This window comes from Sciurus vulgaris (genome assembly GCF_902686455.1).
Source record: "Sciurus vulgaris genome assembly, chromosome: 18".
Lineage (NCBI taxonomy): Eukaryota > Metazoa > Chordata > Mammalia > Rodentia > Sciuridae > Sciurus > Sciurus vulgaris.
In genome coordinates this window covers 25,598,952-25,612,384 of record NC_136479.1, presented here as the reverse complement: position 1 = coordinate 25,612,384, position 13,433 = coordinate 25,598,952, and the positions used below count along the sequence as shown (strand labels likewise).

The window sequence follows — 13,433 nt, the reverse complement described above, 5'->3', positions numbered from 1 at the left end:
GTCAACAAAGAACACTATGTTCATTCCCAAGAATGTCCCATGTGAATGATGTTCACCTCCTTCCTTTGCTACCACTTCCTTGAGGTGATGCCCCCGGGAATATGGCCCTTACCTCTACTTGGTTAATGCTTTGAGGAGATGCGTGGCCCAGAGGACCAGCTATGTCTGTCCTGTGTCCATTTAACAGGTGCTTGCTAAGGCCACGGTGCACAGTCCTGAGTTGGGATTTCATAGGAGCTTGCATTGTCCATTGCAGGGGGGAAGGCAGATGCCCAGGTGGGAATCAGAGCAGGAGGCTAGAGGTAACCAGATTGTTCGAAGTTGTCAGGCAACATCCTGCAGGGGAGCAGGGAGGAAGGAACAGCAACTTTGCCTTAGCAAAGCCACCCACTCAATTGTATTTTCTCCCTAGAGAGGCTGCATATCAGCCCATGTGCTCAGCAGAGCCAGCCACTGGGCTTGGAGCTGGGGCCACTCCAGGACCCAGCAGCTGATTTCTTGTGATAAGTTTGGGTTAACTCCACCCAGTGTTAAGGCATAGAAACACAGGCAGGTTTGGTGCACTTCTGTGTTCTGTGTCCCTTTGACTTTTAAAACCCTTATTGGCCGATGGGACCCCACCCACGTAACCAGGGCAAGAGTCAGATGAGCTCAGAGCTGACGTCTTACAGCCCGGGTGCATGAGAAAGGCGAGGCTGTGGTTGTGTGCGGATATCCTTGCCTGTTTGTGTGTTGGTTTGGGGTCATGCTGTGAACCTGGGGTGGACTTCCCAGCTTGTGCTGCTCGGAGCTGGTGCCATGGCTGGCTGGGCAGCCCTTGAGCAGCGTTGATGGCTGTGCCTCAGCTGTGGAGGGACTTCTCCAGAACCCCCTAGGCCCAGGGCCCATCCAACTTTGATGGGACCTTTGCCCTCACTTCTCTGTGCTCCCTAGCCTTCTGCCCAGAGCCCTTTTCCTGGAGGACTTGCTGGTTGATTGTAGGCCTGCAGCTTTCCTTTTAGGGGCCATGGTCTGTGCCTGTGAGTGAGATGAACTTGGAAAACATCTTGAGAACTCCAAGTGGAGCCCAGGACACTGGAGAGTGAGAGTCTTGGGGCAAAATGGCCTTTCACGATGACCCTCTCCCTTCCTCCACCCTCCCTTGATTCCGGTACAAGCTGGGCTAGCTGGCTTCCCACCCTTCCAATAGCCCGGAAGGCAAAACACATTAAATCTGGAACAGACAGGAAGCTGTTCTTCCCCAAGTCTCTGTCGATAATTTGCATTTCAGGAAGATGGAGCAAGAAACCCCCAAGGTTCCAGCCTCTTCTCTGATCTGGCAAGGGAGCAAAACTCTTCTGTTTGTACATGTGTCTGTTCACCTTTGGTCTTTGCTGATCCCGGGGATGCTGATCACAACTCTGATCTAAAGGGTGGAAGTGCCATGGAACAGTTTGAGTGATAAACCTTGTTTTCTAGATTTCTGAGCACATCGCCCATGAAAGTGTCTATGTAAAATGAAATGATGGTATTGGCTTCTTTCTGTACTAGGTCACTTATGAGGTACACAACTCTCGGGGCTGCCAGGCCAGTCTGTGCAGGTCCCCCAGTTCTCCAAGGACAGTGCCCGGTGGGAGAGAGAACTGGCTCTTGCCACTGTCTGAGAGCATGTTTGACTACATTTGGCTTTAAATTTTACTAAAGTTCTTTCCCTCTATTTTATCAATGTGCCTCAGATAACTAGTTTTTTTACTGTGGAAAAGAAAATAAAGCTTGAATTACCAGGCAGTAAGTGAAGAGAAAAAACTTTAATTAGGAACTTGAAAGGAAATGCTCGTGGGTAGCTCCTAGGACTCCAGAGGGGTGACATCGCCCCTTTTCAGACTGGTCTGTGTCAGCCACTTCCTGCCTCTGGATTTGCCCACTCTGGATTCTTCGTATAAGAGGAGTCACACGAATGTGACCTTCTGTGACTGGCTTCGTTCACTGCACGTCTTCCAGGTTCATCCCACTGTGCCCTGCGCAGCGCTCAGTTCTTTTCATGACTGGTGTTCCATCATGTGGTGTACTGACTGTATCCAAGCATCGGTCGAGGGGTGTCCAGGCTGCTGTGAATAGTGCTGGTGCAAATATTCATGTACAGAATCTGTTTTCAATTCTTTGGATACGTCCATAGGTGTGAAATTAATGTTCTTAACGTTTCGTCCGTTGCTCCAGTGTTGGTGTGCAAGCTTGCTCCTGTGCTGTCTGTGCTCCTGCTTCCCAAGTATAGGAAGGTAAATTGCACATGTCAGACTGTACCTCTGAGTGCTTTAGTGGGCGTTTCCTAAGAATAACCACAGCACAGTTGTCAGTCTCAGGAAATTGAGCATTGATGTGTAACTTGAATCTACCCAGCTACTTCAGTTTTGTCCACTGACCCCATGATATCCTTCAGAATGCTTTTCCCTCCTTTTGGTGGATCATCGCATCTAGAATCTTCGTTGCATTTTCGTTGTTACCCCTCTTTTCTCCTGACTTTGGAACAATTGTTCCACTTTTGTCTCTAATGATAGTGACATTTTTTTATGCATATGGGCTTCCTTTCACCATTTTGGGTTTTTCTCATGTTTGCTCCTGATTAGACTCAATATGTACCCTTAGATGAGGACATAAGAGACATTCTGTCCTTCTCAGGGTGTCACATCTGGACTTCTTCCTCTTGGTGATGTCAGTGTTACCACTCCATGAAGGGCTGTCCCATCTCTGCTGTGTAGTGACGTTCCTTTGCTTTAATGAGCAGTCTGTGGGAGACAGGTTAAGCTCTGCAGATAACCTGCTGCTCACTGAATGCCTCCTTTGGGGGCTCTTGGCCTGTTCCAGTCTCACAGTAAAAGCTTCAGCACTTCCTCCTCATACTGACCATCGTTTTTCCATAACCAAGAATCCCCCCCATCTTTCACACTCTATTTATTATTATCTTTTATTTATTTCTTATTTAAATTGTTTATTTGTTTATTGTTAGAATGGGTTCAGGAGTCTTTTTAAATTTTTTTTTTTTTAATTTGTTCTAATTAGTTATACAATAGAAGGGATTCTTACTTTTTAATAGTTTATGATTATTAACTTTTCGTTTGTTTGTTTTTGGTACTGGGAATTGAACTTAGGGACACTTAACCATGGAGCCATGTCCCCAGCCCTTTGTTACGTTTTATTTATAGACAGGGTTTCACTGAGTTGCTTAGAGCCTCACTAAATTGCAGAGGCTGGCTTTGAACTTGTGATCCTCCTGCCTCAGCCTCCCAAGTTGCTGGGATTATAGGCGTGAACCACTGTGCCTGGCTTTTGTTACTTCTTCTTGATCATCTTAGCTCAGATTACTCCAGATTTGGCCAGTGGGAGCGCCATCTCCTGTGTCCTGTGGGTACGATTTTGACATTCTCACCCTTGGAGAGTCCTTCTCACCTGGAGAACTGCCTGTTCTGATCCATTCCCATGGGGTTCTCGAGTGCCCCTCTGTTTCCTACGTGCATCTGTCTCCCTTGTTGTCCTGCAAGAACTGTCTTCAGGAACATCAGCACATTTCCCGTGTGCTCATTCACAGTAGATGAACAGCTCTGGAGCTGTGTGAGAGCAGCCCATCGGGAGGTTTGCTGGGGCTCTCTTCCCCACCCGTGTGCGCAAGCAAGGTGTAATAGGGGGCGTGCCTCCATTTCTCACGGGGGCCTGGGAGCCACCTAGGACCGAGTCATGGTCAAGAGTTGATTGTTGTACACAAAGAAAGTGATGGACTTCTGGTCAGTGCTAACCAGGTGTTTTCCACGTGCTTACAGTTAGGGACGCTCTGGCCCTTTGCAGGCTTAAACTGCATTACTGTGCGGGAGAGTTGGGTTACCAGGAAGCAACAGAGCAATTAAAACGCCTTGATTTTATCTAGTGGTGTTCCTGCCAGAAATAATTGAGTTAACCTCAGCTCCCAGACAAATGCCTTGAGAAGGGCCGGTCTGGGTGCGCAGAGCCCTGCTGGGCTTCCGACCTTCCCTCTGCCACCGCACGGACGCAGAGGAGACTTCAGGGGCACCAGGCCCACCCTCTGGCTCTGGAGGGTCCCATTTCTGTAGGGCAGGCCCTCTGCCTTGTGCTCACCCTTCTAGCCATTGTCCCACTGACCCTCAGAGCAGTTCCACCAGTTTCTCAGCTGGGGAAGTGTGGTTTGAGTGTTGGCGCAGGAGCAGCTCTGCTGCCTCTGCTGGCCCGAGCCCTTGGCAGACCTGCTCAAGGAGACCTGTTAGTCAGGAGCCTCAGGCCAAAGGCTGTGGAGGAGTGAATGACTCCTGAGTGCAGGAAGGACTGGACGTGTTCTGCATGGCCTCAGGGATGGGCCCACCCACGGGTGGCTTCTGCTACAGCCCAGAGAAGTATTCTGGAGAGGGTGCAGCTTGCCCCAGGGATGGGTGCCTTAGAGGGATGGCTCCCCTCCCACCATGGATATTTCGGGGCTTTGGGCAGATGCAACTTCATTTAGAGTCTCTCTTGGGAAGGTCACCCTCCTTCCTTCCCTGAACTTGCTAGAGATGCAGCTGTGAAGGAGCGGGCTCAGCCTTGGGTGACAGCAGGGTGTCCAGGGTTCCCCAGCTCTGCCTTTTCCTGTTAGCTACGCAGTTGCCGCTGGCTTTAGAGAGACTGAGGTTTGGTTCCTGGCTGCATGGTTTCCTGCCTAAGGTTTTGAGGGTCCCTAGATTCTCACAGCATCAGTTTCTTCCTCTGTGATGCAGATAACATGCATCTCAGAGGCCTGTTGTGCGGGTCAGATGCTAGACTTGGTCACATTCATTGAGTCGCCCCACCCCACCCATCAGAGCTAACAGTGAGCGTGCTGCGTCCCATTGTCTGTTTGGAGCTTCCCTGCATCAGTTTGCAACCTGGGAGGAAGCGTGAATGGCTAGTGGGTGCCTCGCTCAGTTGTAGACACCAGCTCTGTGTCCTATGATGTGGTTTGGGTTTGGATGTTGCCAGTACTGAAGTGGAGCTGGGGAACTTAGATCACACACTTGTCCTGGTTCTTGGGCACCACTGTCAGCTGAGTCCCCTGTGCCCTGGAGGAGCACCATGTGGGCTGAAAGCATGTGGTGTGAAAAACCTCTCAGGACCACCCCCAACCCCCCGCACAGGCTCACTGTGGTGTTTGCACCCTCTGCGGGTGCCAGCTCGTAGGGCAGCTTTGGATGGGGGGGCCTTCAGCAGATGTGTTTGGCCTCCTGTGGAGGTTGTCTGCCTGTCCCTAGACCCATCGGTTTGTGGGGACAGTCCTGGAGGAGGTCTGTTGTGTCCTGCTCTTGTGGTAAGTTAAGCCCACATAGAATTCAGAGTTCTGGAGATGCCACTGCTCAGTGTCTCAGTCTGGGACAAATACTTTCCTCCTTGGAAGAGTATTGTACTCTGGTGATGAGGGCAGAGAATCCAGGCCCTGCAGGCTGACAGAGCCTGGCCTGCCACACCCATCACAGATTGTGTCCCACAAAGCAGCAAGGGGCAGGGGGTTCTCTTGGGTGCTTGCTGTGATTTTTTTTTTTTTTTTAAATTGGGTCAACTTGTACCTAAAATATGTATTATCAGATATAAAAAGTAACACCATAGTTTAAACGGAAAATAACATGTAAACTATTGAGACAAAGTTTCTTTGTCAACCACATTACCTTGTGTTCTTTGGGAGGCCTGAGCTCCTGGGAGGCCTCTGGATGTGGGCAGAGAGTGTAGGCAGAACCTGGCACAGGACCCGGGGGCCCTCCTGAGTGCTCTGTATCACTGCCAACACAGGGTGCATCTCACAGCCGAGAGCCTTTTTGGGACTGGGCAAGTCTGCATTATGCAGATGCCAGGACAAGGCTGAGCCCTGCCTTCTGCATTGGTAATAAGATGCATTTGGTACCCAGAGACAATGCAGCACACTTGTCAAACTGCAGCATTTGGATGTCCTGGAAAGGTCAGGTAGCATCCAGCTGGCAGAGTTTGGATGTCGGCCTTGCAGGAGAGTTCTTTGGGTGACACCTGAGTTTGCAAAACCATGCTCTTGTTTTCCTCTGTGGGACTGTGGCTTTTTCTGCGAGCCCCCTCCTCCAGCCCCATCTCTTGCCCTACTTGGGGAACTGCTTAGAGCATTTAGGAGAATCAGCACATGACTACATTTTATTGACAAACATTAAACATTACCAACAATCATTAGGTTTTTGTTGTTGTTGTTGTTACATTTTATTGAGAACTGCTTATGTTGCCATCGTCATTGTTCCTACGGTTATTTTGTAGAGGCAGATTCTTCATCCACACATGCCAAAGTGTTTCTGTGTGTGTCCCTTTAAACTGCACGCAGCTCTCATGGTCTCCATCCAAGTTCACATAATTGTCAAGTCTGTTGTAAACAATCACACACCTCAACGCTTCTCTGAGCAGGTATTTCATTAGCGGCCCTTCCTAGCTCTGCGCAGGTTGCTCAGTTGTTACAAGCGCCAGCCAGGGGGCAGCAGTGCAGCATTCCGAGAGATGACAGATGCTCAGGTATGTGCAGGACTCTTTTTCTTTTCCCCTTCGACTTAGGGTGGACTAGTTTGCATGTGCATGGTGAGTTACACATCACGGACATGAGATCCAATTCAGTTCTGTTGAGCAGATTCAGTCTCCCGATTTCCTTTTCCCTCAGGTTGGCAGGTGTGTTGCAGATTTACTGGTAACTAAGATTCTTCACCCAGAATGCCTCCCTCCTTTTGGCTGTCCTTGGTCAATGGCAGAATCATTTTCCACTGGGGAAATAGTATGGTAGAGAGAGCTGAGGACAAGCTGATTCTGGTGTCCTTTGAGGTCAGTCACATGACCTGCAATCATGAGCACTGGGATCTGTGTAGGTCTGTGAGCAGGATGAAATCAGGAAGGCCTGGAGCGAGGTTCCCTAGTGGTCCCAAGGGCAACCCAGCGGGTGTGACCCTCATGAGGCACTGAGGTTTGGGACCGTGACTTGGCCCATGCCTCCGGCCCACCTTAGCCTGTGTGCAGTTCCTGTGAGTAGCACCACAGCTAGGTCTCTGCTGGGGAGGCTCCTCACACGGCACTGCTGAACTTGACGTCTGACTGCTCGGTGCTGTCTGGAATGACTGCCTTCAAGGCAGCATGGCAGAAGCGGTTCAGAGCTGGCCAGTTTGTCTTCTGTTCCACATACAGCCTGAGTTTGTCCCTGAAGGTCTCCCCGAGGAAGCTGTAGATGAGGGGGTTCAGGCAGCTGTTGGAGAAAGCTGCAAGGTTGACAATGTGGCCAGTCAGCGGGTAGGCATGGCGGAAGGACTGTTTGCAGGGAGCAGCCCCTGGCTGTGTGCGCTGCAGGAGGTGAACGCTGATGAAGACGTTTTCTGGCAGCCAGCAGATGAAGAAGACCAGGACCACGGCGAAGATCATGCGGAGGGCTTTCTGTCTCCGGGGGCGCAGGCCTCGGTGCTTGTGAGCTTTGACAAGAACCCGGACGATGAGGGAGTAGCAGAGCCCAATGATGGCGAAGGGAATGATGAACCCCAAGGTGACCTCAAGCCACTGCACCTCCTTGACATCCGCAAAGCAGAAGCAGACCTCCTCTGTGTGCTGCAGGTGGACGGCTGTGAAGGGCACCAGCGTGGCCGAGACTGAGGCCATCCAGATGAGACCGCAGCTTAGCCGGGCGTGGTGTTTTGTTCGGAAGAGACTGGAACGCATGGCTTTTGCCAGTGCGATGTACCTGTCAAAGCTCATCCAGGTGAGGAAGAAGACACTGCTGTACATGTTGATCTGCAGGAAGAGAGACATGAAGGTGCAGAGCACGGCAATGTCGTAGTACTGCTCGTCCAGGTTGAATACCTCGATCAGGGAGTCGGCCACCAGGATGAGGTCTGCCGCCGCCAGGTTGATGAAGTATAGGTCGGGAATCGTCATCTTCTCGCGGAAACTGATGTTCACCACCAGGATCAGAATGTTGCCCACAAAACCAATGGGGAAGAGAAAAATGGTGTAAAGACATGAGAGGAAGAGGCCAATGACATACTGCTGGTGCTCGGAGAGGTCCTCTGTCTGGTTCACCAGGGCAGTGCCGTGTAGCGGAAGGGACAGGTTGAGTTCCGAGGAGGTGCTATTGGAGACTGCCAGCTGCGTGGCGCCTGGGTAAATCTCCATGCCAAAGGCGTGGGGTGGAGAGGTCACATCCATGTTTCCACTGTCTTTAGCATTTACCAGAAGGGTCACAGAAGTTAGTCTGCAGCAGTGGCTTCATCTTTAGACAGAAAGGTGATTCTCTCTGCAGAGAGCTGGACATTTGGGTGTCGCAGTTACAGAAAGTTGAATGCACAGATGAAGCTGGCTCATGGCTAGTGGGTCACTTGGCACGCTGGTCGGGGGAGCTGGCTCATGACTGGTAAAGTGCACACTTACTGTCTGGACACCTGGAGAGGCAGACAGGACAGGACAAAGACGATCTGTGGCATGTCACATGAGCAGGAGAGGGTAGTCCAGAACTCTTGGTTTTGTTGTCTTGGAAAGATGGTTGTCCCCGAGCTGAAGAAGAAGAAATAAATGTGGAAAACGTCCTGTTTCTTCCCTAGGGGCTTCCATGCTTGCCTGGTTTAAACTGGAGATGGGCTGTGAGTCATCCCCAGATGCAGTGAGTGGGTCACAGGCAGATAGCAGGCTCATGAAATAACGTGGGTATTGGGTATGGGAATCTTAGGAAAACTACCGTTTGTTGGGACAGGAAATAAAATTTATTTCAGCAGCTGTTGGAAAGAGAAATAACATGGGAAGGGAAAAACCCAGCTTTTTTTTTTTCCCCCCTGAAAGGTAATGGATCCAGAAAACCTAGTGGAATCTGAGCAAAGTCTTTTCTCTTGCAATAAAATAGGCAAAATAAATTTAGCTTTTTTGGTAATGCTACTAAGGTGGGTGCCAGAAATGAAACTTCTTTTTCCTGTAATATAGAATGAAAGACTATAAGAAATAAAAATGGTCACATTGTTTAAGAAATAATGTTAGCTGGGTGTAGTCCGGGCTACTCAGGCTGAGGAAGGAGAATCACTTGAGCCCAGGAGTTTGAGGCCAAGCTGAGCGACACAGGACACCCTGTCCCCAGGGAGGGAGGGAGGGAGGAAGGATGAAAGTGTTATTCAGTTATTTGTAAAATGTTATCTAACAAATTATGTAAAGCCCAGTATATTGTTGTAATACTGTTTTAGCATAGAAACTGAGCAGAGATGGAGTTGTGGAGGTGGACAGGGAGTTTATTGTGGCTGTCTTGACTCCTTGTGCCCCTGAAGTTCTCTGGAGCAACCAAGGCTCTCGGCTGGCATTTTGGCAGTGTCTGGAGATGCCTGGAGATGTTGGGGTTTCACACCTGGGGTTGGGGAGTATCTGGCAGGTGGAGGCGAGGGATGCTGCAGAGCATCCGATAGGGCACAGGACAGCCCCCTCCCCAGCAAAGGACTTCCAGCCTGAGTGTCACTGTCTAAGGGTTAGAAGCCCGGAGTGAACTGATCTGTCTTGGGAAGATTGTTTGGGTTGTTTTTCTTTTGGAATTTCATTTCATCCTTTGAGGTCATTGGGAATCATTTTGAAGTGCTGCAAGACCAGACTAGAGATTTATTGACCTATCTGTGAAAATACTGCTTTAAAAAAAAAAAAGGAAAATAAGAAAGGAAGAACAGTTTTCTGCCTTGGCGCAGATATTATTCTGAGAGTGTTCGCTAACTTTTGCTGAGCGGGATTGATCGATTTGCTTATATTGGTTATTTTACATTCTTTATTCATCTTTCATAGGTAGTACCAATTTGAGCAGCATAAATGTCACTGTTCTAAGATTCCATCTGCAATGTTGAAAGCCTCTGGATTTAATTTCTTTTTAAAAACCATCCCAGGCACTAGTTTTGTTCTTTGAATGTGGAAATTCTGGCAGGTATCAGACTGCAGTTTTAGAGGGCAGTTTAAAGGTGGCAGAACCTTGACACAGGCCTGTTCCCTTCTCTAAACTTGTTGAATAAACTCTCAGGGAACAGTTTAAAATGAGCCATTCGTTTCTTTCCCATGTAAATGGAGTCTTTCATCCTTGACCAATACTGCTATTGTGTAATGGTTTTAAGAGAAGATAAGGGAACGCACTATGAAATTTACCACTCTCACAGCATCTTATTAAAGTTGGCTGTGAACTTAAAATCCAAAGGTGAGCATTAAATAGTTAGGTATCGTTCTGTTTCAAGGTTCTCCTGCTAGTCCAGGTCTAGGCAAACGACACTGCACTTCATCAGCTCTGTAAACCCTCATCTTTATATGGAGGCCTCAGCTCACTTTCTGGGTTGGCAGTAGTGACCGCAGGACCATGTTACCAGAAGAGCCTTGGAACGAGGCTCATCTGGCTCTTGGACGAAGGCTCGCTGTGTGTGGTCACACCCAGGTGTCTCCTCCGGAGGGTGGAGCTGGCGCTGCTCCTTCTGGAGGCTGTGGTGTGGATGTGCCTCCTGCCATTCCCTCACAGGACTATGGTTTCCCTCCCAGGACCGCGACCTCAGTCAACCCTGGCAGCTAGTGTGCAGCACCACCCAGACCCCAAAACCCACAGGCGGGGGTGCAACTCTTACCTGAGCCGCTTGGGTTCTCTTCCGACTCCTTGGAGTTTGCTGGCAGTGCACTTGGAACTTGCCTGCAGTGGCGCGATCCTGGACTTGCATGGAAGCAGTGAGAGCGAAAAAGAAAAGACCCCTCCTGGGGAGGCCTGGTGGGAAGGTTCCCCAGGAAGCGCGCGAACCAGCGCCTGTGGCTGTCTGAGGCGCAGTCTGGCCCCCTTGGCACTGGGCCGGCTTTATAGGCTTCCCAGGGCTTCTCACTGGGCTCTGGCCGCTCCCTTGAAGGCCGGCATTAACCCTTTTTTTGCTGGCTTTTTTTCCCCCCACCCTTTGGCAATGAGCACAGTTCCACTAAGCATATTTTTATGGAAGTTTCCAGTGTAACTGGTTTTCTTCACCCAGTGACACAATTATTCTTTTTAGTTTGAAGGGGTTATAATAGATATCATTTATGTTTTAGGTAATAACTTATGATTATTTGTTGAAAAAAGCAATAGTGTTCTTTCTTCTTTTAGCAACTTACTGCCTTTAAAACTAAACTCTGAATTTCATAAGTTAACATAGTAGCAATGTGAACAATACATGGAGAATTTAAGTTATGACTTTCACCAAGATATTTGTGGAAAGAAATTTAAACCCAAGAAGTAGCAGGTATTTGGTAAGAAAGCAGTAAAACAGGTGGCTTTCGGCTCCAATCATTGGGTGCCCTTCGCCTCTCTCCTGCTCCAGGAGCTGTCTGGGGCACCTCCCTTCCAGAAACGCATGGTTGACTGCTCAGGTCTTCCCCACCATGGCTCCTTCCCCGAGTCCTAGTGACCAAGTGGCTGTGTGTCTGGTTGCCATCTCTGACTTCCCACCTATTGTTGGAATTTGGCCTCAGTTTTGGAGGAAGGTTGGCCACATAACTCCAGAACAGAGACAAGTACCAGATGAATGCACGCATTGTCTGAGGCCCTTGGGTACAGGCCTGAGCTGCCCTGGCTCATAAATTACATTTTAAGTGACCTTATTTATGTTTTCTTCTTGGTGTCTTTTTACCTATTGATTTTTTTGGAACTGCGAGCTTGAACAGTGACCTTTTATGCACCAAACAACACAGGTTGCTGTGGCCGAGGGTAGGTGGGAGCCAGCACATGCTCCTCCCACAGAGCTGCCACAGGCTCGGAGAGTCAGGCACTGTGCAGATGGGACCCTGGCAGTGCCGTGCACCTCCAGGTATGTGTTCCCAGCCACTTGTTGCCCTGTGAGTTTTCTGTTCTCTAGTGAGCCTGTTGAAATGCACTTCAAGGTGTTCCATTTGGTACAACTTAAAATCTTGCAGATAGGTATCTTGGGAAATATATGCATATTTTTAGACAGAGTACTGTGTTAAATTTTTTATGGAAAAATACTAATCCTCTGGTGAAGAACTGGTAGAAATTCTGACTCTAATATGTTAACTTTTAAAATTTGAATGGCATGATAAAGTAAAGATCTGATTGGCTCTCAGATATCTTTTGACCAGCTGCAAAATCAAGATGATTTCAACATTAAGAATGCCCACAACACCATTTTGAAAGAAACGAGTCATGAGAAAGTACAGCTTCCTCTTGAATTAAATAAATAAAATAAAACCTAAACCTTGAAATAGCCAAGGCATGCCACTTAAAAATAGCCACTCCCTGCTCTCGCAGACCCATGGCTGTGGGCTTGGCCACTTGCTGGAGGGGAGAGGCTTTTGGCTCCTTGCAGTCCTGAGGCAGCTGCCTCGTAGGTCCTGGTGGGTTGGCTGCAGGGTGGTCAAGGACCTGGCTCCGAGCTCACTCTTGAGTGGAGAATGGGCAGCTGAATCAGTACATAGCCATCTTGCTTGGAACCCACTCTCTCTATTAAAGCACTGGGTGGTTAAGTCAGTTGTCATGATCACACAACTAACTAGTGCAGGGAAGGACTCAGAGGGCAGGAATTTCAGTTTCATGGCCCTACTTGACACTTGTGTGGAGAAGGGTGGGAGGGTGCACGTGGAAGTTTCTGGAAAGCCTGAGGAGCTTCTGTCAGTTTTAAGTCTGACATCAGATGAGGCTTCCTGGTGCTGTCTGCATGTGGTGCTCTACATGTGCTGTCTCAGTGGAACTGGGGCTGACCTCCAGTTACTGGTGGATAGAGCTCGCTCGGGGACACAGTGTGAGTGGCCGTGCAGGGAGGACAGGCCAGGCCAGCGTACCATGCAGTGCCACTGCCCACCTCCTTCTTCCCTTGTGGAGTTGACGTTCTTTGGGTTTTTAATGTTTCTGTTCATCCAGGAAAGGATAGGGTGAATGGAGGGAACTTAACAGGGGATCCAATCTGGTCAGCTCGCTGAGCAGCTAAAATTGGATAATGCATGAAGAACAAACGCCAGTTAAATAAGATAGTTTGCTCACTTCGGAAGCCCGCACGGGAGCCCTCAGCTCTCACCCCAGGCACCTGACTGAGTCATTGCTAGGGAGAGAGGTCCTGGGACCAGGCTCTTCCTTCCCTCATCCCATTGGTGTTGGCCATACATGTCTTCCCTGTTTTTTCCACAGTCTGGGCATGGTGACCAGGGTCCTGCTCCTTCCTGCGACAGTGGAGAGCTCTTGGGCAAGACACAGTGGCACAGCCTGAGCGAGCCCATGTTCAGCGTTGCGAGGGCCCGTCTTCCTGGTTCTACTCTCTTGCAGTGTTTGAGCCCCCATCATGCTGGGCCACTGGGTTAACCTAAGCCTCAGGGTCATTCATAAGGTGGGGGTGTTTGGGGTTATTTATGGAGTGGAACACCCTCAGCAGTTATCCTTCTCCCAGCCTTCCCAGCGTGGGCATTCCTGAAGCTGCTGCTGCCTTTCAGAGATGGTGACCTCA

General features: G+C 49.5%; 2 protein-coding genes across 7 annotated transcripts in view; one reads left to right on the top strand and one right to left on the bottom strand.

The window, feature by feature from the left end:
- Positions 1-13,433, top strand: part of CHLSN (cholesin) — a 155,433-nt gene that overhangs the window by 65,356 nt on the left and 76,644 nt on the right. The window lies entirely within an intron of this gene.
- On the bottom strand, positions 6,183-13,381 carry GPER1 (G protein-coupled estrogen receptor 1). Of its 2 annotated transcripts, none has more exons than XM_079120656.1 (2): positions 10,590-13,381; positions 6,183-8,520 (listed from the first exon to the last, which is right to left on the bottom strand). In XM_079120656.1, the coding sequence occupies exon 2, from the start codon at positions 8,173-8,175 to the stop codon at positions 7,048-7,050; it is 1,128 nt and encodes a 375-aa protein (XP_078976782.1). In that variant the 5' UTR covers positions 8,176-8,520; positions 10,590-13,381; the 3' UTR covers positions 6,183-7,047. The 2 variants fall into 2 exon arrangements, with proteins under 2 accessions (XP_078976782.1, XP_078976783.1); XM_079120657.1 differs by having other exon boundaries at positions 6,183-8,408.